We start from the raw sequence: 23,596 nt of genomic DNA, 5'->3' as shown, positions 1-23,596 counted from the left end.
CAGCATCTGGCAGCATCTATCCATATGTATGAATACAAATATACAGAGAAGGAAAGTTCCAGAGAAGTCATTACTTGTTTGCCCAGGAAGTATTGCATGCTGCGTCCCTTCGCCAAGTCCCAGACCACCATCATTCCACGACTGTAACCAATCAAAAGCTGGTCTGGATTCCGGGGATTCTCCTGCAAGGCCTCTACAGACTCGAATGCTCTCCTACTGCTGTATTCATCCGGCAGACTGCATGGAGGAGAATATGCTTAATCGTCTGGGTCAAAATGTTGCATAACAAAAAGTGTCCGGATGTTTCTTACCCTTGAAGTGCTGCTTCATGCCCGACCGTCTTCTCTTCTAAAACACGCAGAGATGGCAGCTCCAGAGTAAACACGCTGCCCCCCTCAGTGCCTACGTATAGCTTCTCCCCTGAAGAGTGCGGCAACAGCACCTTAATCTGCGTCACACTTGGGGGAGACCTGCCAATTAGAGCAACAGAGGGGAGACTCATCATAACTGTACAGAAATATAATAGTACAGATAGCACCAAGAAAGTACCAACAATAACTTGGCACTGCCACCTACCCAGGGGGCCCACGTAAGGTGAATTTTTTCTCTTCCTGTAGTTCTGAGACCCCATCATGTTGCTGAAACGACCATAGGTGAAGGCTGTTGTCATCAAGTACAGTGACAAGTTGGCACTGAGGAAGAGAGAGAAAAGTCACAAAATTGGGCATGCCATACCCCCACCCTACCCAGCTCATAAAAGCCAACAAATAGGCCACAAGGTGAGAGTCATCTTTACCTGGTCTGGGATGAAACTGATCTTTGTCACGGAGTTATTCTCATCATGGAGACCCATAAATTCTACTCCTGGGGAGCCATAACTGGATGAGAGGAATTTTAAGTAGAATATCCCAATATATACGAAAGATAAATATAATGACTGATGGAAAGAGGCAATGCCAAAAGACAAGAAAGTAACTTGCAACCAATGGATGCAGGGGAAAAGAAGAAAAACACATGCAGCATTAGCCTTAACCACAAGAGTAAGGCCACGGGCACAAGGAGCGCAGACTCCCCAGCTTTTGTATTTTTTGCAGGCTGAGAGAAGCAGACCCCTTCCATGCCCCATCTCAATCTATTTGAATTAGATCCACCTGTGTACGCTCACATGCAGCGGAGAGGAAGCCAACCCAAATATGCAAAAACAGGATTTTTTGATACTCACCGTTAAATCCTTTTCTCTGTAGTCGATAGGGGGACACAGGGACTCTTGGGGTTTAAGCTCCACCCTCCAGGAGGCAGGACACTATTAATAAAATTAAAATTAAGTGGGCGTGCCCATATAGTGGCTTAACCCCACATGCTGTAGCATTCCTTCAGTTGGTACCAAAGAGACTGCTGAAAGACAAACTGTATTAACACTCAACTTGCAAAACCGTAAATCAGGAAAACTTTTCCTTGAGACCAAGTGGTCAACATTTCGCTCAGGGTCGGGAAGCCCTGTGTCCCCCTATCGACTACAGAGAAAAGGATTTAACGGTGAGTATCAAAAAATCCTGTTTTCTCTGTCGTCTAAAGGGGGACACAGGGACTCTTGGGGACTTAACAAAGCAGCCCCAGACAGCAGGGTGGGAGCGAATCTAATAAGGTAGAGACACGTTACCGTACCACAGAGTGTAGTACTTTGCGGCCGAAAAGGGCATCCGCTGACGAGAACGTGTCAAGGCTGTAGAATTTAGTGAATGTATGAACCGAAGACCAGGTGGCCGCTCTGCAGATCTGGTCCAAGGAGGCCGAGTTGCGCCAGGCCCAGGAAGCTCCCAAGGATCGTGTGGAGTGAGCTCGAACATTATTAGGAGGAGGTCTGCCCTTAGCCAGATAGGCTTGCCTGATGGTTTCTCTGATCCAACGTGCGATAGTGGTCTTGGAGGCTGACAGACCCTTCCGATGACCGGACGGAATGATAAAAAGGGCTTGAGAGCGCCGATAGGACTTGGAACGGTCAAGGTACCAGCGAAGTGCCCTGACCACATCCAGACTGTGAAATCTCCGTTCCTTGTCATTCTTGGGTTCCGGACAGGGAGATGGAACCACAATCTTCTGGTTCACGTGAAACGATGACACAACCTTAGGCAGGAAGGAAGGCACAGTCCTGAGGACTGCCTTGTCCTTATGAAAAACCAGCAGAGATGGATCACAAGATAAGGCACCTATTTCCGATACCCTGCGAGCAGATGAAATGGCAACGAGGAAGGCCGTTTTCCATGTAAGCCACTGTTCTGAGACGACTCCCAGAGGTTCGAAGGGGGGGTCAAGGAGAGCCTCCAAAACGAGATTAAGATCCCATCCAGGGACTGGCGATCGGTAAGGAGGAACGATATGTTGTACCCCTTGCAGAAAGGTGCGGACCGAATCGTCTAGGGCGCGACGAGACTGAAAAAGGACAGAGAGAGCAGATACTTGTACCTTCAAGGAACTGAGCTTCAGACCGAGTTGAAATCCTCGCTGTAGGAAGGATAAGATCCTGGGAACATCGCATTCATGGAAGGAAAACCCGGATGCCTCGCACCAGGTCCAGTAGCTGCGCCAAACCCGATGGTAGGCTTTGGAAGAGGTAGCTTTGCGTGACTGCGGCATAGTGGCAATGACATCTTCCGCTATACCCTTCCGTCTCCAGATGGCCGCCTCAACAGCCATCCCGTCAAAGCGAACAGTCCCGGATTGTGGTGTAGTATGGGACCCTGCTGGAGAAGATCGTACCTGGGAGGGAAACTAACTGGTTGAGCTATGGACATGTCCTGAAGATCCGTGAACCACGTTCTCCGGGGCCAATACGGAGCTATCACTATGACTGTCGTGTAGGATTGCTTGATTTTCTTCAGAACCCGAGGGAGCATTGGAAACGGAGGAAAGACGTAAGCTAGGTGGAAATCCCAGACTTGTGTCATGGCGTCCACTCCCATCGCCGACGGATCCCGAAAACGGGCGTAAAAGGCCGGAACCTTGCGGTTGGCTCTGGAGGCCATGAGGTCGACTTGAGGACTTCCCCACCGTTTCACTAGGTCTGTGAACACTGCGGGATGAAGTTCCCATTCTCCCGGATCCAGCTGGTTCCGACTGAGGAAGTCTGCTTGGGTGTTGTCTACTCCCGGAATGTGGATGGCAGATAGTCTGACTGAGCTGAGTTCCGCCCAGGCTAGGATTTGTACCACCTCCGCCAGGGATGCTTTGCTGCGGGTACCTCCTTGCCGGTTTATGTACGCGACGGTGGTGGAGTTGTCGCTTTGTACGCGGATCGACTTGTCTTGGAGCAGTGGAGACCAATGTCTGAGGGCAAGCCTGACTGCCCGAAGCTCCAGGACGATGATGTGTAGTCTCTTTTCTGCTGGCGACCAACGGCCTTGTACCGACGAGGTGTTCCACGTGGCGCCCCATCCGAGGAGACTTGCGTCTGTTGTGATCACGGTCCAGTCCGGAGTCGCCCAAGACTGGCCTGTCGACAGATTGCGGTGATTCAGCCACCAGAGGAGTGACTCCCGGGTTGTTTGCTGTAGAACAATCCGTTGGGACAGAGGGCCCCCCTTCCATCCCGAGAGAACGTTGGCTTGTAGAGGTCTCAAGTGTATCTGAGCGAAGGGAACTGCTTCGATGGATGAGACCATCAAACCGAGGACCTTCATTGCGAGGTGGACTGTGGGGAGCCGGTCGTGAAGAAGGAGAGTGACTTGCGCTCTGATCTTCCTCTGTTTGTCCATGGGCAGGGAAACACGTTGGGTCAGGGTATCGAAGTGGAGACCCAGGAATAGCATCTGGTGGCTGGGTGTCATGCTGGATTTGGTCCAGTTGATGGTCCACCCGAAACTCTGAAGTAGTGCAATCGCTTGTTGCATGTCCCTTCGGCTCTTCTCGAGCGTGGAAGCCTTCAGGAGAAGGTCGTCCAGGTAAGGAGTGATCGAGATGCCTTGGAGCCGTAGCATTGCCGCCGTCACCGCCATGAGCTTGGTGAACACTCTGGGGGCAGAGGAGAGACCGAACGGGAGTGCCACAAATTGGTAATGGCGATTTCGGAATGCGAACCTGAGGAAGCGATGGTGAGGAGGCCAGATCGGAACGTGAAGATACGCATCCTTGATGTCGAGGGACATCAGCAGTTGACCTGGTTCCATGCCCCGTATGACAGACCGGAGAGTCTCCATTTTGAACCGGACCGATCGTATGTGTTTGTTGAGGAACTTCAGGTCCAATACTGGTCGGAAGGACCCGTCTTTCTTTGGAACCAGGAACAGATTGGAGTAAAACCCGCAAAATGTTTCTGACGGGGGAACCGGAGTGATCACTCCAGTCTGTTCCATGTTGGCAATGCAGTCCAAAAAGGCTCGGCCCTTGACTGGGTTTGAAGGAACCCTGGACATGAGAAATTTCCTGGGAGGAAGGGAGGCGAAATCCAGGTGGTAGCCCTCGGAAATGATTTCGGTTACCCAAGCGTCTGACGAGTATCGTGTCCACACCTCCCGGAATCTCAGCAATCGTCCCCCTAGTGGTTGCCGTGACCCCGGAGGGGGTGACCCGTCATCCGGAAGCGGCCTTGTCGGCCGTGGACTTGTTGTGGAATTTGTTGGTCTTCCATGATGGTCGTCCCTTGTCGTTTGGTTTAGAGCGAAACTGAGAACGTTGGGGAGGACTGTGCCGTCTGGAGAAACGTCCAGTGTTGCCACGAAAGGACCGACCACGTCTGGGGGAGGTCGTGGGCCTTGACTTTTGTTGGGGAAGAAAGGTACTCTTCCCTCCCGTGGCCTGTGAGATTATCTTTTCGAGTTCCTCACCAAAAAGTCGTTGTCCCTTAAAGGGTAGTGAGGTAAGGGACTTCTTGGAACTGACATCCGCAGACCAGTTCTTCAGCCAGAGTGTTCTGCGTGCTGCGACGGAGAGCGCTGACGTGCGGGCTGTAATCTGTGCTGTATCGAGAGAAGCGTCGCACAAGTAAGCCGCCGACTCCGTGATGGATTGTGCGGAGGACAGGATGTCTGTTCTGGGGATGCCATTTTGAATGTCTGCCACGAGGGATTCTGCCCATGCCTGAATGGCTCGCGCCACCCAGGCCGAGGCAAGAGCCGGCCGAAGAGTGGAGCCAGCAGATGAGTAGACTGCCCTGAGGAAACCTTCTAGACGTCTGTCTGAGGGATCCTTGAAGGCTGCAGCGTCCGTGACTGGTAACGCTGTGGATTTGGATAATCTCGAAACTGGTGCGTCCACGGTTGGAGGCAGTGACCATTTTTCCACTAGGTCTTTGGGAAAGGGATACGATTTCGAAAATTTTCGGGTAGCTTGGAACTTTCGCTCCGGAGAATTCCATTCTTCTTGTATTATGTTAAGTAGCTGGTCATGTGAAGGAAAACATGTAGCAGATTTGTGTTTTCTTTTAAACAGGTTGGAAGAGGAAGCCTGTTGGTCAGGTGTTTGTGTGATTTTTAGCACGTCCAACACCCCCTTAATAATACCCTCAACGTCGTGAGGGAGTTCCTTGCTTCTGGAATCCTCCGCATTATCCTCCTCAACTTCTGAGGAAGCATCAGAAGGCGGGAGTTCCCCCTCTGAATGAGAAAGGTCTTCCCCAGCTGACGAGACGTCAGAGGGGGTATGGGTGTCAGTGTCACCCTTGGAGCTGGGAAGCCGTTTCCGCTTTCCACTGGAGTGATGACCTAGTTTGGCTAGGGCTTTTCCCAAATTGGTGGCAATGGAAGGAAGGCCCTGCAGGGATGCCAGAGATTGGGAAAGCTGAATTGCCCATAGGGGTGCAGGGGGTTCTGAGGAAGTGCCCGCTACCCCATCCATTGCATCCAAATCCTGTGTGGGTTCCCCAGATGCAGGGACCGTTGGGATGGGCCCCTGGGTGGGCGCTGGTCTCTGCCCCTTTGAGCAAGAACTGCAGAGTGGGTCAGCCTGGCCCCCAGGGATTTTTAATTGGCAGTTTTTGCAGGTAAAATAGGTCACCTGTGCTGCTGGTGCTCTCCCCCCAGCCCTGGGGAAAAGTCCCCCTGACTTACCTTCTGCCATACGAACAGTGGCTGAGGTACCTGCTGAGGAATGTCAGTCAGCAGATATGCTTTGTAAGAGTGCTTTTAGGCAATCCTAGACTGCTGCCTGAAGGTAGAGCCTAATCCCCAAAAACAAGAGAGGCTCCCGTGTCTCCTGAAGTGCTGCTGGCAGAATGAGGAAGCGTCAGCTTAATGTGGCTGTGTAGAGTGGCGGGAAGGAGTGAGGCGCCTTCTGAAGCCACTTGTACGCTTCGCGCCGAAAAAACAAAATGGCGCCTGGAACGCATCAGCGCGATGCGTTCCACTGCGTGCAGGAGAAGGGCGCGCACTCACTAAGCAGCCCGTCAGTGTGGAAGAGCGTCGGAGAAAGCAGACAATGCCACCTTGAATGCAGCTAGGTCTGGGCTGACTGAGGGGGGTCCCCACCCGGGGGGGGGGGAGAGCAGGCCAGAACACGAGTAGAACAACTCATACTCACTGCTGGCGTCTCAACCGGTCAGAACATCTGCTGGCCCCAGCGGGTTGCAGGAATCTTTTCTGTGCAGGTCGGTTATAGCCTAGAGGGCTAGCATATGACCCCGGTGAGAGATCCCTCGAGGGGGGGGTACACACAAAGGAACAGGCAGTCCTGCCCTGGTGACACCCCATAGCATGCTTCTGTGTTGAAGCTGGTATCCATCCTCCTTGAAGCAGGACACTTTAAAAACTGAAGGAATGCTACAGCATGTGGGGTTAAGCCACTATATGGGCACGCCCACTTAATTTTAATTTTATTAATAGTGTCCTGCCTCCTGGAGGGTGGAGCTTAAACCCCAAGAGTCCCTGTGTCCCCCTTTAGACGACAGAGAAATGAGGCATCTTTGGGCCGACCTCTGCTCCACTGCGTGCGACTACTAGCAAGTGGAAGCGGCTCATATAAATGGAGCAGGGGCACGGAGCAGATTCGCTTCTCTCAGCGAAAATACACAGGCTGAGAGTAGCGGGGCAGAGTTGTATGAAACAAAGCAAACAAAGCCAGATGCTCTTGTCAATCCTCATTTCTGTGATAGACATAGGATTACTGAATGAAGAGAACATCAACAGGTTAAATGATGTTTAAATCTGTATGACATGGATGGGCATGTCTCAGAGGCTTAGCTGGACTTCACTAAAGAATTCAAAAAACAGATCTTTACACAAAAAGGAATGTTAATTACCATTTTATGGCTGGATTATACAATAGAACAATGGAAAATGCAGAGTACTGATCAGCAGGACAGGTGACCACTAGTCTACCTTTCATTTTCCACCTAACAATCATGTGTAATGCCTACAGAACCAAAGTATTTTTAATTTCTTTGCCTTGTCTGTCCGGAGAGATCCTTCTATACCCATTGTAAGCAGCAGTCCTGTCCTGCTTTACGGCTGAGATTCTAGCTATCTGTGTAATAGAACACAATCAAAAATTTTAATATTGATGCTTTGACTGGATGGAGTTAGAAAGGGAAAAAACAAGACCATAGCAGTTTTCAAATAAGCACTAATTAAAAAGTTGAAAAAATTAAATAGTAGTTAAAGGTATCCTTGTAAATATATTTAAAAGTTACATAAAGGGACGGGATTTGCGGCAGGGTGGATATTTCAGGTTCTGTTACTAAAAGGATTTGCCAAATTACTCTGATTTAAACTGGAATTTGCACTTTAATCCTCAAAAGTGTAAAATAAATGTATAGAAATTAGAGCAACTTAGAAGCAGTTTATGAGACAGATAGCACCAGTCTGAAAACAATACACAGGGAAACACTGAGATTTAGACACTTCAATCTCTGGAACAGTGAACAATCGATATAGCCAGACTATAGGAAAAAGCCAACAGGGTGCCAAGATGTTCAGGAAATAAGAGCCGAAAGTGGAAGGAAACAGGAAACATGGCGAGGGGAGGAAGGAGACAAAAAAAAAAGGATGGGAAGAGCAATGTACAGGGCGAGGGTGGAAGAGGAAAAACAATATACACAGCAGGTGAAGAAGAAACCAAGGAAAGGATAGAACTGCAATACACAAGGCAGGGGAGGCAAAAAAATAAAAAAAAAGATGGAAGATTGGCTTGGTGGGTCAGTACCATCTCCCCTAATGCCAAACAGTCTGTAATCTCCCATGAGTTGAGCCTGTAGCACCATGCCATTGATCCTTAAATGGTTAGACTAGCGGCAATAGGGTAGCCAAAGAAAAGGTCAGCGGCACAGATGATGCAGAACTGAGAGGGGTACTCTATCAATGCATACAGGACAGCATCAGCAAGAAGCAAGGAGAGAAAGTGTAACCTCACACAGGCAAACTGTTGCAACACGCCACCACCCAGGGAACTGCCTACTGTACAGCACCAACTGGTGTAATTTACAGCCAAGGTCTGGATTATATCCAGAAGTCAATGTAAAACTGCAATGTAAACATGGGTGGGGGGCAGATCTTCAGCTAAAGTACATTCCCAGCCATTGCTCATTGCACTGAAAATTAAGTCCCCCTCAGATATCAATATGGGACCAGCTAAGGAAGGTGGCACGTCAGACTGTGCCAATACCTAGTGCCCTATAAAAAAAAAAAAGGTTGACACCTTTTTTCATTTATTTTAAACCAGGCATATTGGCTGCACCAATACATCTTGGAGTGAAAGGATACACTTTGAGCGCTCCAGAACGAGTTCCAATCGCCATGAGGCTAAGGCAGTCGCTGTATCCCAAAGCACTGGGCTGGTGGGGGAAGCCATGTTCCACTGTCTGGAGGAGACAAAAACAGAGACCTTTAGCAGTTTATTCGTTTATAATTGAGGTTCCACAGCTCAGCAAGACCAAAAATATTCAATATGGGGCCTTCCATCTGCTGAACTAAAACTAGTCCAGAAACATTGTGAACTGCTGGAAGTTAATTGGCATTTGTAGTGCTGCAAGTTGGACACCCCACACTAGATAATCTCTAGGTACTTGGTAACAAGGGCAAGCAACCTTTGGTATTTCAGATTTGGTATTTCCACTACAATATCCCTAGTGCCAATATATGTATCCAGGAAAATAAGCATTTATTCCCAGATATTATATGACCCAACAATACCCAGCAAATTTGTCTTGTTTTTTATATTGGAATGAATCACAGACACACACACCCCTCTTACACAGAACACTGTTGTGCAAGGAATCTGACTAAAGCATACCTTTCTCTCGCTCTGACACACCAGTGAAACTACATCTGACATTTTTATCATTTCACATCTAAACGAGAGTGGTTCTGACTGCCAAGAAGAAGGTCTAGTTTAACAACAGGACAACATGGTATTGCACAACTAAAACTAAAATACTACCATCGAAGCATTAGGAAAAAAAAAATTTGATTCAACGCCCCACATATTAACCTCTGTGCACATATTAAAGGGATTATTCACATTTGAGTTAACTTTTAGTATGATGTAGAGCGTGAAATTCTGAGACAAATTGCGACTGGTTTTTTATGAATAGGAGAGAACCTGAATAGAAAGATGAGCAATAAAATGTAGCCATAGCAATACATTTGTAGCCTTACAGAGCCTTTATTTTTTTTTATTTTTTTAGACGGGGTCAGTGACCCCCATTTGAAAAGACGGAAGAAGGCAAATAATTCAAATATAAGAAATAAATAATGAAGGTCATTTGAAAAGTTGCTTAGAATTGGCTATTATATAACATTTAAAACATTACATTTAAATTTTACAATGTTTTATAAAGTAAACCACCCCTTAAATCTATACAAGGCAGTAGTTGGTTTGTTGTGTCGTGGGGGTTATTTCTCGGCTCTGTAATTATGACTTTCCCAGGATCCATATATTTTGCTAAACATTCAAAGTACGGTAAGACGAAATTACTGCAAAAACTAGAGCAGGTGATTAGGGGCAATGTGTGAATAGTGGTGAGATTTGGGGTGAGTTTATTTTGTTGCCTGTGCCTGCCTTACCAGCTCTTGTAACACCAGCTTTCTCTCATCTGCCCTTTATTTATGTTTCTAAACTAGTCAAGCTGGTTTCCAGCCTGAACTTGATTCTTGTCTGGCAGTGTAACCCATTCTCTCTTGGCACAGCCAAAGTCTGCAGATACTACACTGGAAGGTATGAGAGAGAGGTCAGCCACACAGGGTGCTTGGAACTATGACAGATAGCTCAGTTCCCTCTGAGGCTCTGGATGCGAAGTACAGAAAAATCCATTTAGTTTACAGGCTTACTGTCTTCAGCATTTGCATTTCTAACTGAAAGATAATATGATCACCTGCAAGATGGCTTTAAATTGCCTAAAAACCATGTCATTTCAATATTGTAGAACTAGGACAAAAGCTCATTTGTGATTTATAATATTGCATTTGAGTTTATATCTCCTGCAGCACATAAGGCATCTGATCTTTTACTTTGTAGACATGGTCAACCCAAGTCATGAAAATGTAAATATCTAAAGTTCCGGTGCAAACAATGGACCTGAGACAGAGTGGGAAACATGGTGGACAGCTTCAACCACCAGAACAGATTCCAGCCACCCTTAAAACAGGACTCCTGCTTCTATGCAGCACTGAACAACTGTTATTGCAATAATGAAACAGTTATCTGATGTAAGGCATGGCTGCAGTCTTAGGAGTATATCATTCAATGAAAGCCCTTTGAGCCTGACAACAGGTTAGAAGTCTCAAAAATGTCAAGTTCGGCCCCAGAGAAATAAGACATTTAAAAGGCTGATAAGAAGTTTACATTCATATTATAATTATAAGGTTTAAGGCTAATGCCCAATACAGTCGATTCTCTGACCCTCCACTGGCATCAGTTTTTCTCTGCGCCTGCACCCAGATCTATTGCATTGCCCAAGTGCAATCATATTGAGCAGATTTCAGCTCAATTTCTGCATTATGGCGTCGGGTGTAGGCTGTGTGCAGCCTGATAGATCAGGACGCTTATGTCACTCATTATAAAGGGGCTAACAATTTGCAGCGCAGCTCCAGGAAAAGCTTAAAAGGCTTGGTCACCAGTCCCAACAGTTGTCCTTCTCTGCAGGTCTCTGACTCACCTTGTTAAACTGGAATAGGTCCCGTTTCAGCCGCTCCCTCACAGAGTCATGGCCAGAGCGAAGGAAACGTTTCATCTCTACGACTCCTTAACACTCTGCAAGGCAAAAAGGGAAGACATGATAATGCAGGAAAGTCAGGCCATGTACATCTTGCAAAATAGGCCCAAGCTCCTCCCCCTACTTAAGGCTACTAGCAGAGGCCCTACCTAATGAATGGAAAGACTTTTGCTTCTATGGAGAAAGTGTCCCACCAAAGACATATATACAATTATCCACACTCTTAGTAACACGCAAATTATCAGCACTACACGGACATCATGCAAACAAGCCAAGCACCCATTAATATTTAACCTGCATCTAGCATTTACCCAAGCTATAGATGAGAAGAGGAGATGGATCTTTCCCCATATTTGCTATACTATTCACTACTGGTTGCAGCTTTGGATCGGGCAAGAAAGCCTCCTGTATATTACACCCAAGCATTGCCCAAGCCAAGTGCAGGCTGAAAGAAGTCGATCCATTCCTTTCCCAGCTCTGTTGATCTGTATTTAAAAGTACGGCTTCCGCTTGAGCGAAGGTACAAAGAGAGGAGGTTGGCCCAAAAATGTCTGCTTTAGTGTTTTTAGGCTGACCTCCACTCCACTCTGCTATATGTACCTGTGCACAAGCTTAACTTTTAGGAGCAGATCAACGAAGTTGGGGAAGGGAGCAAATCCACATCTCTGCAACAAATAAAGCGCAGGCTGAAAGCAGCGGAGCCAACACTGTGTGCCCTCAGCCTATATATGTTATAAAATAGCCAATTCTTAGCAACTTGTCAATTGGTCATTTTTCTGTAGCTTTTAGATTGTTTGCCTTCTTTTTTCTGACACTTTCCAGCTTTCAAATGGGAGTCACTGACAACATCAGCCAAAAAGCCATTGCTCTGTGAGGCTACAACTGTATTGTTACTTTTTATAACTTATCTTTCTATTCTGGTTCTCTCCAATTTATATTTCAGTCTCTCATTCAAATCACTGCCTGGGTAATTTGGACCTTAGCAAAAAGATAGCAGCTGAAATTCCAGTAAAACTTAAAAGCTGAACTAACTTTACTGTGGGGAAAGGACAAGTCCTACAGAACTCCAACTATTATTTAAAGGGACACTAACATCATTGCACTTTCCTTTTTAGAAATGCACGTCTTGCAACTGCAGTGAAGTGGTTTCTTTTTCTTGGCTACGTTTCCTTATGACTCTGCTAATTCATCTGGTTAGAATCTCAAAAGCATGCAATGATGTAAATCAGTAATGTACAATTGGCAGCAGGATACAGCCATATGCTTTACTCTCAGCAGTTCCTCAGAGAACTTCTACGATTAATTTGCAGAGTTATGTAAGCTTAGCAAAGTGAAAGAAAGTACCTGTACTCTGCTGCAGTCACAAAACACATGCATTTTTAAAAAGGCAAGTAGAAACATTTTAGTGTCCCTTTAAAGCACAGTTGGAGTTCGGTGGGGGCTTTTCCTTTCCCTACTTGTACTTTGTTCCTGGTTCCTGCAGGATGGTGGCTTCACATGAAAGGATCCTAAATATAGGCCTATTCCACTTCAGATACAGATGTATTCCTGGCTCTTCTACAGTCGGCTGCTATGGGAAGATATGACTAATATGACTAGGTTGCATGTGCGTGTGTGATACTTATGTGCCATATCTGCAAACAAATTAAAAAAGAATGCTCTGTTATAAAGATAGCTAGAATCTCAGCCATAAAGCAGGACAGGACTGCTGCTTACAATGGGGATCAGATAGGATCTCTGTCACTGTGACAGAATGCTCTGTTATAAAGATAGCTAGAATCTCAGCCATAAAGCAGGACAGGACTGCTGCTTACAATGGGTATCAGATAGGATCTGTGTCACTGTGACAGAATGCTCTGTTATAAAGATAGCTAGAATCTCAGCCATAAAGCAGGACAGGACTGCTGCTTACAATGGGGATCAGATAGGATCTCTGTCACTGTGACAGAATGCTCTGTTATAAAGATAGCTAGAATCTCAGCCATAAAGCAGGAGAGGACTGCTGCTTACAATGGGTATCAGATAGGATCTGTCCCACTGTGACAGAATGCTCTGTTATAAAGATAGCTAGAATTTCAGCCATAAAGCAGGACATGACTGCTGCTTACAATGGTATAAACATATCACAGACTGCAATACAGCAACTACCATACAGTTTTGCCTATAAAAAGTCACACACGTGTATAAGGAGTACTTTCTCTTTAATCAAGCAGTCCTGTCTAGCACACATTCCCACAGACACAGGGCAGGTGCATGGACTTGGTATCAGAGTACAGTATACTCTGGCAGGCAGCCAGCTCCTCACGGGGGTTTCTGGGTGTGTGTCTGACTCGGCCTTTTCCCTTCACCTACACCCACAAGCAGAGCCTCTCTCTGTCCTGCAGAGCCACATCCTCCCGATCAGGGAAATTACAGTGGGAGCAGGAACTTCCCGGCAACAGAAAGTTAATCAGAGGGACACTAGTACTTTATAGTTTTGTGTTTTATTCTAGTCTTTAAAATATTTTAGAAGTTAGAAGACAGAATAATTATAAATTGTATCCTGTGCATTTTAATTCTGTCCAGTCTAAAAATTCTGTCCCACACACTGCAATCATTCTATTCCTCTCATTACCATCACCCTATCCAGAACATTTAATCCCTTTCATTCCCATGGCTCTGTACAGAACATTCTATCCTTCTAATCCCCACTATTCTACCAAACACATATTAATCATTATATCTCTCTCATTCCCAACACTACTTCAATCTCTTTCATTCCCAGAACATTCTTTCCCATGCATAAAATACCTCCCAACTGTCCTGTTTTTAATGGGACAGTCCCGATTTTGACATCTTAGCCCGCAGTCCTGGATTGTTACTGAAATGTCACACATTTACCTTCCTGCACTGTCGCCAGAAAAAAGATACAACGTTTTTGAAACTTAATTAAATAAGAGATTTTTTGGCAGAGAACCCAGAATTCTAAGCATCTGCACTTTGATAGAATTGTTTCTTTGCTTATCTTTAATAGTTACTAATGTATCTATTTAAGATAATCAGGTCTCTTGGGAGAAATTATACTTGCAGCTTAGCACAACTGTAATAACACATAAATATGGCTCTAAACACCCAGAAATGTGTTCAAACTTCCCATAAGCGGCCAAATTTTGTAAAATGGACATAGTATTTAGGGGGTGTGGCCACAAAATGTATACTTACTATTCTGTCCTTCCATTCTATAGAAACTATTCCATCCCACACATACCAAGCGTCCCTCTACTTTACCCAGCATATTTTATCCCACGTATATTGATCACACGTGCTTCCTTACAAACAATATGCTCTTAACCACACATAACCACCTACAGGCCTTTAGAGTAGTACCAAAAACGAGCTTATCTACATAATATCACCTTTCTCAGCCCTGACATTTATACCCTCGCCAAACTGTTAAATGACCTCTTTTGTTCCTGATATTTATAAAGAAACCAAAGAGAGTGCTGCCCTTTGTTTCTCACAATGATACCAAATACAAATGTCCTCTATCACCGACCCTGCCCCCACACAATTATTTCAAAGTGGGTCAATTTGGCCTTTAACAAGAGAGCAGACAATTCCACTGAGGTTGACAGGATTGCCCTTCTGTAGCCAAAAATAAATAAATAAATAAAAAACCTGCATATGGTTGATTTCTACACGAACAAAGAACCACAGAGACGGCATTTCATGTGGAAGCTTGTCTAGGGTTCAAGCACACAAGCAGATTTGGGTAGATTTAGTCGCCTGGCGACTAATCGCCTCTTTCGCAGGGCGAACTGCCTTCCCCCTTCTATAATGAGAAAATGCCAGTGCCAATGCATTTCCGACGTCGCCCGAAGTTTCCTCGTGAGGCAACTTCGGAAACCGAAGCGCCACGAGTGCATTGGCGCTGGCGTTTTCTCTTTATAGCAGATGGCATGCAGGGGGAAGGCAGTTCGGGGAGATTGTTGCCCCGAAGAAGAGGCGATTAGTCGCCAGGCGACTAAATCTCCCTGAATCTGCCCATGTGCATGAACCCTAAAGAGTTAATTGTAAAAAGAAATCAAAAAAAGTAATCGCATTTTGAGTTTTTTTTCTTTCTTTTCTGCTTTCTATACTCACAAACTAATCAGAATTTTTAGGACCATCCTTGTAAGTGGAGTGGAAAAGGGGTGTGCCCTAATAAATCCCAGGATTGGGTTACAACTGGCTTACTCAAAACAAACATGCATCTTTAAGTCAGAACCTTTCTTTTAAGGCTGTAATTATAGGAAAACTTAAAAAAACAGAAAATAGCTCAGCAACATCCCCCAAGGAACTTCCTTTCCAGTGACCAACCTGCAAATAATGTTTGATTTTGAGACCCTCTGCCTGGTACCACCCAACACTGCAGGAAAGAAAAGACGTTCAGTCTCCCACTTCAAAGGATAGTCAGCTTAGCAGGGGAATTTCAGCTTAAAAATACACTTCAGTGCCATGTGGAGCTTTCAGCAGTTTTAACCTTTTTTAGGTTGTTTTCAATTAACCTTCTACTTCCTGTTGATATCCAGTTTGCCATCTGTTTGCTGGGGTGGACTAATCTAAGCAACCCAGCATTTTTTAATGTCATAATAAAGACTACATCGGAGACTGGCAGGCCCCGGCATCCCGCCTGCAGGTTGCCCCACCAGGCTTTGTAAATAATAATAAAAACCAAAAAAAACAAAAAGGCCTCACTAATAAGAGATGACAGTCTACATGCAGGGCCAAATAGGGGTCATTTGCCAGGGCCAACGATAGTATAATACACTGGGGTGATGATGCATCAATCCAACAGGATTTTCAAACTTTCTGAAGATATAGGTCAGGCAGGTCCATTGATGGGCCCCCTATAGGGTTGCCACATTTCTGTAAAAAAATAGCGGCTATATATCCTATATTCTTGACGTTTTTTCCTATTAATAACATTGGCATCAAGCATCATTTTTACCGGTCAGGTGGCAACCCTAGCCCCATACATGGGCCAAAACCCCAGTGTTCGATCACCCCCATGTACAGCCACATTAGTACAATTTACTCACCAATCAATATCTATTCAGGTATCAATCATGGGGGGGGGGGTGAGGGTGTAAGAGTTAAATCAGGCAATGAGGAAAGAGATTAGATTCCCTTGTCAGAGCAATTATGGCTGCCTTCACAGATATAAACACACACAAGTAAATAAGGCTTCATGTGCCCAGTAACCTATTACGCAAAAAAAAAATCCCTTCTTAACTACAACTCCCAACAGCCCCAGCACTCACAGAAATCCAAGAAGCCAGACAGTTAATCTTCGATTATATAACAACAACAACTTGCTAGATGTCAGTAACAATGTTATTAGTTTCCTTCACAACATGCAACAAGTGTCTCACAGGATAAAACTGGAAAGTACTGTACAGATAGTTACATTATAACTTCTAACCCCGACTTGCTTATGAGATAAGGAGTGAATAGCCTGTGGAGTCACTACACAATGAAATCAATTGTCTTTACATTTATTTCTCCTTTTCTACTCTTACTCTTGTACATACACTATTCCTACCTGTCCTATAAGCAAACAGAGCACTGGCTGGCACGTGCCCCTATCTGCAAGGAGTGGGTACGTTTTCCCCGTCTGGGTTGGTTTCCAACGGGTGCTCTGGTTTCCTCCCACATTCCAAATACATACAGGTAGGTTAATTGGCTCCCATTGAAAGTGACCCTAGTGTGCGACTCTGATAGGGATGGAGGGTGCTCCAGAGGGTGCTGCCTGCCTAACGACTGGCACCTCCCAGTAAATATGACTTGACTCATCCTTTAACATATTGGTGATGCATCGAAACCAGGATTCAATCCAATGAATCCTAGTAGTGACACGTGGGTAGGTTTGGGTTGAAATTAGCTTGACTATTTCGGATTCAGTGTGGGTCAGACGTGAGAAGTAAACTCTGCTGCTCCTGAACATTCTCTGTCTTGGATCCAGAAATGAGCGTTATGCACAGAGATGGGGTTGGGTGCAGGTTGAGTTTTGTTCTAAATCACGAAGCACATCAATAAATCCTAGGCACATATCACAGGCTGAATCCTTAGTGTTTAGCGACCCGTTTCTTAACCTTTGGTACCTGGATGCTGCTGGACTTCAACTCCCGGCATTCCTTCACCTACAATCAGAGTTTACCGCAAACTGGGAGTTGTGTTTTGGCAACATCTGGGAACCCATGTTTAAAAAAAAGCAAGTGCTTAGCAGAGCCAACCCCAAATTGTAAAATCACATCCCCTAAAAGCACTGGTGAATTTAAAACAAGTAATGCATTTTTGCTAATATCTGAATATGCAAATTGCAGCTTTCATACAATTGGGGTGCTGGCTAAATCTTTTAGGGATGATTTGATGCCTGGCTAACATGTATCCAGTCCATGCACTCCTAATGTATGTATGCTTATCATGTTTTTACACTACCACAACAAAAAGTGGATGGAGAACTTTACGTGAGTTTAAAGACTACTGTAAACATTATACACAGGGTCCCCTGGCTCATACATCTGTCACACGGCATCAGACCCTTGTTATGAGCTACCTCCAAAGCATCAGGAAGCAACAACACATGATCAGTTCCAGCCATTATACTATTTGCTTTTCTCAGTTGAACAGACTGAGCAGATCTCACCAATGTGTTAACAGAGCAGCACATGAGACAAAGGAGCTGCCCCGTCACATAACATTTGCCACAGTGGCCAGTGCACACCGAAACACTCGCACATCCTGGACACACTCACCCCTCTACATCACACAAATCCTACCCACTGCTGCTTCCACCTACCAAACACCAACAACACTCCCAGTTTAACAGTCTTTAGTAACAAACGCTTGTAGCACTAAATTGCCCTACAACAAATCCATTCACTGTGTTTACACCCCTTATATAAAAACTGCCCAGTCATACAGACAAGTACACCTACAACTCAATTGGCCTGATACCCTTCTACACAGACACACACAGAATGTACAGCTGTGCCATCACATTTTTACCCATAGACTGACACACACCTTCCCCCACATTGTGCACATGCATGCCCACCCACCTGCCCACCATTAACACCTGCATGCCCACACATCTGCGCACCCACCATTAACACATGCATGCCCATACACTTGCATTCCCACCACAAGCACTTAGATGCTCATACACCTGCCTTCTGATCACAACTGAATTGCCACACACCTGCCCCAGTAGCACCTGTATGCCCACCTGTATGCCCACATACCTTCCCCCATCAGCACCCAGAGATATGCCAACCTGATCAGCCACCTATGGGCTCACACACCAGCTTCCCCATGAAGTGCACCTTCAGGCCTATACAGGTACCCGTACAAGGACTGTGCATCAATGGGGACAGCAGCCAGTCTGTCTCCCGAACACTTTTACACGTCGGTACCACTGCTGCCCCTATACACACCTGCACCCAGCGGCCCCTCACCACGCACACCTGTAGTCCCACCCACCTGTTGGCATATGCACCTGTTGTACCCACAATGCTCTCTGAGCTCTGCCTGTAGTGACACCACTGCACATCCCGCCTCACTAGCTGCCAGGTGCACCCGTTTACACCCCCTGGCGGTGAGGGCAAAACACTGCAAGACAAGACTCTCTCCTACGTCCTTTCGCTTTGCATTGACAGAATTCTATAGACTCCGAGCCCGACCCCATCAACCCGCCACCAGTATCCTCACCTGCTCTATTTTGTCCGGTAATTCCCTGGCACCGTGTCCCGCGGGAGGCACTAGGGCCGCAAGAGCTTCCTGGTTCCCTCCACCTGGGAGGGCCGGCTAATTAAATATTCCTGACGCCTTTGGGATGAATGACAAATCAGCGGTAGGCCCTCACCAAGCAGGCAGCGCCTATATTGCCACGTGACAAACCAGCTTCCAAACCACGCCCCGTCCCTATGAATAATGTATAAGCCGCCTCAGCGCTCGTCCCCTGATCACTCCGCATACCTGGCACACCTGTCTTTCAGCACAGACCCGCCCGTAACATTCCGCGCTCTGTTTAAATAGTCCTTGATTGGGAAATGGACAGGTAATAGGGAGGTAAGGTGTCATATGTGTATACATAGCACTCCCTTTTTATGAAACGTATAGCAATCGCTGTAAGGTGGATCACTGAAACGAATGCGTTTTAATTGATACCAATATATATATATCATATTTTTCTTCAGAATTCCCTGTATAACTCAGGCTTGTGCCTTCATATGGTCACAGAACCCCTCAGGCTTTTATAATTTACAGTAGGGGGTACATTATCCCTTATAAAACACGAGTGATACTCAGAGTTCCCTGTATAACTCAGCCTGCAGCCTTGTGCCTTTATATGGTCACAGAACCCCTCAGTGACTTCTAATATCCTTATAATTTACAGTAGGGGGTACATTATCCCTTATAAAACATGAGTGATACTCAGAGTTCCCTGTATAACTCAGCCTGCAGCCTTGTGCCTTTATATGGTCACAGAACCCCTCAGTGACTTCTAATATCCTTATAATTTACAGTAGGGGGTACATTATCCCTTATAAAACATGAGTGATACTCAGAGTTCCCTGTATAACTCAGCCTGCAGCCTTGTGCCTTTATATGGTCACAGAACTCCTCAGTGACTTCTAATATCCTTATAATTTACAGTAGGGGGTACATTATCCCTTATAATACATGAGTGATACTCAGAGTTCCCTGTATAACTCAGCCTGCAGCCTTGTGCCTTTATATGGTCACAGAACTCCTCAGTGACTTCTAATATCCTTATAATTTACAGTAGGGGGTACATTATCCCTTATAAAACATGAGTGATACTCAGAGGTCCCTATATAACTCAGCCTGCAGCTTTTTGCCTTTATATGGTCCCCCAAGTGACTACTCAGGGCCGCCATTAGGGGGGCAGAGGGGGTACTGTTGTACCAGACCCGGGCCTAAAGGGGGGCCTAGCTGTGCTGCACTTTTCGAAATAGCTGGGCCCCCCTTGACAGCGCCAAAGCCGTGCCTCACCTGCCGAAGTCCTGAACCACTGAAGAGTTGAAGTTCTGAAACAGCCAAAGTCAGTAACGTAATTTGGGGGAGCGGGGCCCGGGTGCAGGCCATGCAGCTGGGCCCCAAGCCCCGCCCCCTCCCGAAGCCACGAAAGGAGCCAAAGCTGAAGTACCGAAGCCGCAAAAAGACCCAAAGCTATGAAAGGAGCCGAAGTTGAAGTTCCGAAGCTGTGAAAAGACCCAAAGCCACAAAAGGAGCCAAATTTGAAGTCCGGAAGCCACGAAAAGACCAAATTCACAATAGGAGCCGAAGTTGAAGTCCCCCAGCAGCAAAAAGACCTGAAGCCACAAAAGGAGCCGAAGTTGAAGTCCTGAAGCCACGAGTTCAGTACAACTGAACACCAATGTGTTTTTTTTTTTTATTATTAAACCCCTAGCCACCAATGTATTATTTTAATACTCTATAGGCCCCTGCCACCAATTTAAAAAAAAAAATTCTCCGGAGCCCTGTTTCTTTTTAACTTGTAAAGGGGGGCCCTGATGCCAATGTTTTTTTTAAAAAAAAAAACTTTTATGGTGGGCCCTGACCACCAATGATTTTTTAAAACCTTTTATGGGGGGCCCTGGCCCCAATATTTTTGTTTTTAAAAGACTTTTATGGGGCGCCCTGGTGCCAATGTTTTAGTTTAACTTATAGGGGGCCCTGGTGACTAATTTTTTTTTTTAACTTGTAGGGGGGTCCTGACCACCAATATTTTTTTTAAAAAAACTTTTATGGGGGGCCTAGGCGCCACGATTTTTATTTTACTTATAAGGGGACCCTCGCCATCAATGGCTTTTTATAACGTGTGGGGGGGTTATCGTTTTTAGTGCTGATGTCTGTGTGGTCTTTTAACTGTGGTGTGGCTGGATCTGGGGTGGGGCTTGGGTAGGGTTGCCACCGGCCGGTATTTTACCGGCCTAGCCGGTAAAACACCTGCCAAGGCCGGGGCCGGTATTACAAATTTACCGGCAATGTAGCTGCCGGTAAATATGTAAAAACTTAAAAAGACCCCCTCGGACAGCCCCCAATCCCCTGTAAACTTACCTTGTCGTTCGGTTCTTTTCCTGGCCGCGCCGTAGCCCTGCCCCTTTTCAGCATAAACCCGCCCCTTTGATGTCACACCACGCCCCCTTTTTGTACCCGCCCCCACCAGCCGGAATTTTTTTGGGGAAAAGGTGGCAACCCTAGGCTTGGGGCCCAAAAAAAGTTTGTTGTTTGGGGCCCCTGTGATTTGTATTGGCGGCCTTGTGACTTATAATATCCTTATAATTTACAGTAGGGGGTACATTATCCCTTATAATACATGAGTGATACTCCGAGTTCCCTGTATAACTCAGCCTGCAGCCTTGTGGTTTTATATGGTCACAGAACTACTCAGTGACTTCTAATATCCTTATAATTTACAGTAGGGGGGTACATTATCCCTAATAATATATGAGTGATACTGAGTATCAGAGTTCCCTGTATAACTCAGCCTGCAGCCTTGTGTCTTTATATGGTCACAGAACTACTCAGTGACTTCTCATATCCTTATAATTTACAGTAGGCATGTATAACTAATGCCTGCAGCTTTAATGCAGTAGTTGTATACAGAGGAAACTTTGAAATATTTGGCTTTCATTTGTTGTTAAAGGGGTTCTTTACCTTCCAACACTTTTTTTCAGTTCAGTTGGTTTCAAGTAGTTCACCATAATAAATACTTTTTCCAATTATTTTCTATGTGTGACTGTTTTAGCAGCTCTGGGGGGTTGAGGTTGTTGACTCTGTAAACTGTTCTACATTGATACTTGATGATTTAGTTGATACATTATTCATCTTTGTCCCTGCTGAGCAGAATCCCTGAATTTTATTACATGCAGCTGTTAGAATCTGAAAACAACTGAACTGAAAACGTGTTTGGAAGGTGAACAACCCCTACAGACAACTACCCACCACCCACTACGTGTATACATCAGATGCAGGCACAGGAGGGGGAGAAGGTGTAAAACTTTTCAAGGCAGGGCCGGAACTAGGGGTTGGCAGAGTAGGCACGTGCCTAGGGCGCAAAGCTGGAGGGGTGCCAGGCATGCATCTTCTCTGCCTCTCCCACCCCCTAGTCCGGTGCCTGCTCTGGCTGACGTGTGCAATCTCTCATTCTAATGCATATCTTTGTTTTGCGCACTCGCCTAGGGCGTCTGTCTGGGTTGGCCCGGCGCGGTTTCAAGGACTCCTGTCTATCTGAAGAGAGGTTAATGACTTTATTTTTGTTGACAAAACATTGGTCCATCACCTGCAATGGCCGCTAATCTGTCTGACCAATCAGATTTCAGGATTCTATATTGTACAAAGAAATGTAATAAAATATGTACCTAGAGGTTCTCAAAAGTACGCAGCTTCAGTTTATCCAAAAATTACAAGCATGCCATATAAAGCAACAATATTTCATAATTCTATAGCATCAGAGAACTACTCAGCAGTGTATTGCCGAGAAAACATTCACCTAGTGGTTTTCATGGATCAGCTTGGTTATTGTGTTTATTTGGTGGTAAACCTAAACGGTTTACCAGCCAACCCTGGGTACCTACCTAGATGACCAATAAAATTGCAGCATTCCCTAGTTTTGCAGCATTCCATTCTATACTATTGAAGCATTCTCAGCAGTATTTCTCAGTATTTTGACTGTATTTTCAAATTATTCTGTAATTTTTTTTTTTTTTTTTATTTAAAATTTTTATTTTTCAAATATCAGCAGGTAGCAAAAATTGGCACATAGTCAAACTCAGAAACTGCAGGTACCGGACAATCCCCAGGCTGCAGTAGTATCACGGCACATAAGCACAAAACCTTTATTCCTGAGTAGTATAGCAAAGTAGCCCAAGTAGCTGACAAGTCAAATTATTCTGTAATTTTAAAGAAGTAGCCTCAAATATCTATGGCACCACTGAGTCCATCAGCTGGTTATATATAAATTTTAATTATTTTGCAGTGATATTTTATCCTTGAAGTCGTACGATTACCTTTTTGGGTCAAGAAGGAAATTGGAAGACTTTTGCCTGATATATCAGAGTCGGCCAAGTGCTCAGTAATTCATGCATTGGCCCATGTGAACCAGTGACTGAAGAGATTATTAAAGTCTTGATACACTATCAGGGATAACTAACCTAGCTATAGATAAAATATAATTCCCAGCATCCCTGTCATGTTTCATATGGTACCTCACTACTGATTAAGTAGTGGAATGGCATCCCCCCACTGTTGCTATAATAGCTGTCGCTCATCTCAGCAAACCCATTTTATACAGACCTGGCTTTGTCCATGGGTACATTATTGAGCTGAAACACCTTTGTGGGTAATCCTGCAATATTTGCCCACTTAGCCTTAAATAACTGTATTCCATTGTTCCAGACCTAGAGGAGC

General features: G+C 45.5%; 2 protein-coding genes across 4 annotated transcripts in view; both read right to left on the bottom strand.

Moving 5' to 3' along the window:
• Positions 1–19,028, bottom strand: part of llgl2.L (LLGL2, scribble cell polarity complex component L homeolog) — a 29,073-nt gene extending 10,045 nt beyond the window's left edge. Inside the window, exons 1-7 of one of the 3 annotated variants that reach the window (XM_018234501.2) lie at positions 18,869–19,028; positions 11,081–11,175; positions 8,688–8,785; positions 797–878; positions 577–692; positions 312–470; positions 75–237 (exon numbers count right to left, since the gene is read on the bottom strand). In XM_018234501.2, the coding sequence (XP_018089990.1) occupies positions 75–237; positions 312–470; positions 577–692; positions 797–878; positions 8,688–8,785; positions 11,081–11,155 (693 nt within the window). In that variant the 5' untranslated portion in view covers positions 11,156–11,175; positions 18,869–19,028. 3 annotated transcript variants of the gene reach the window in all.
• On the bottom strand, positions 2,655–4,409 carry LOC121398305. The gene is made up of 2 exons (XM_041577370.1): positions 4,001–4,409; positions 2,655–3,703 (listed from the first exon to the last, which is right to left on the bottom strand). Exons 1-2 carry the CDS (start codon positions 4,407–4,409, stop codon positions 2,655–2,657), a joined length of 1,458 nt encoding a protein of 485 aa, XP_041433304.1.
• Positions 19,029–23,596: the final 4,568 nt, after the last annotated feature.

The sequence above is a fragment of the Xenopus laevis genome, chromosome 9_10L, assembly GCF_017654675.1.
Source record: "Xenopus laevis strain J_2021 chromosome 9_10L, Xenopus_laevis_v10.1, whole genome shotgun sequence".
NCBI classification, from domain to species: domain Eukaryota; kingdom Metazoa; phylum Chordata; class Amphibia; order Anura; family Pipidae; genus Xenopus; species Xenopus laevis.
Note: the sequence above shows the minus strand (reverse complement) of the source record. Positions and strands in the feature narration are given on the sequence as shown.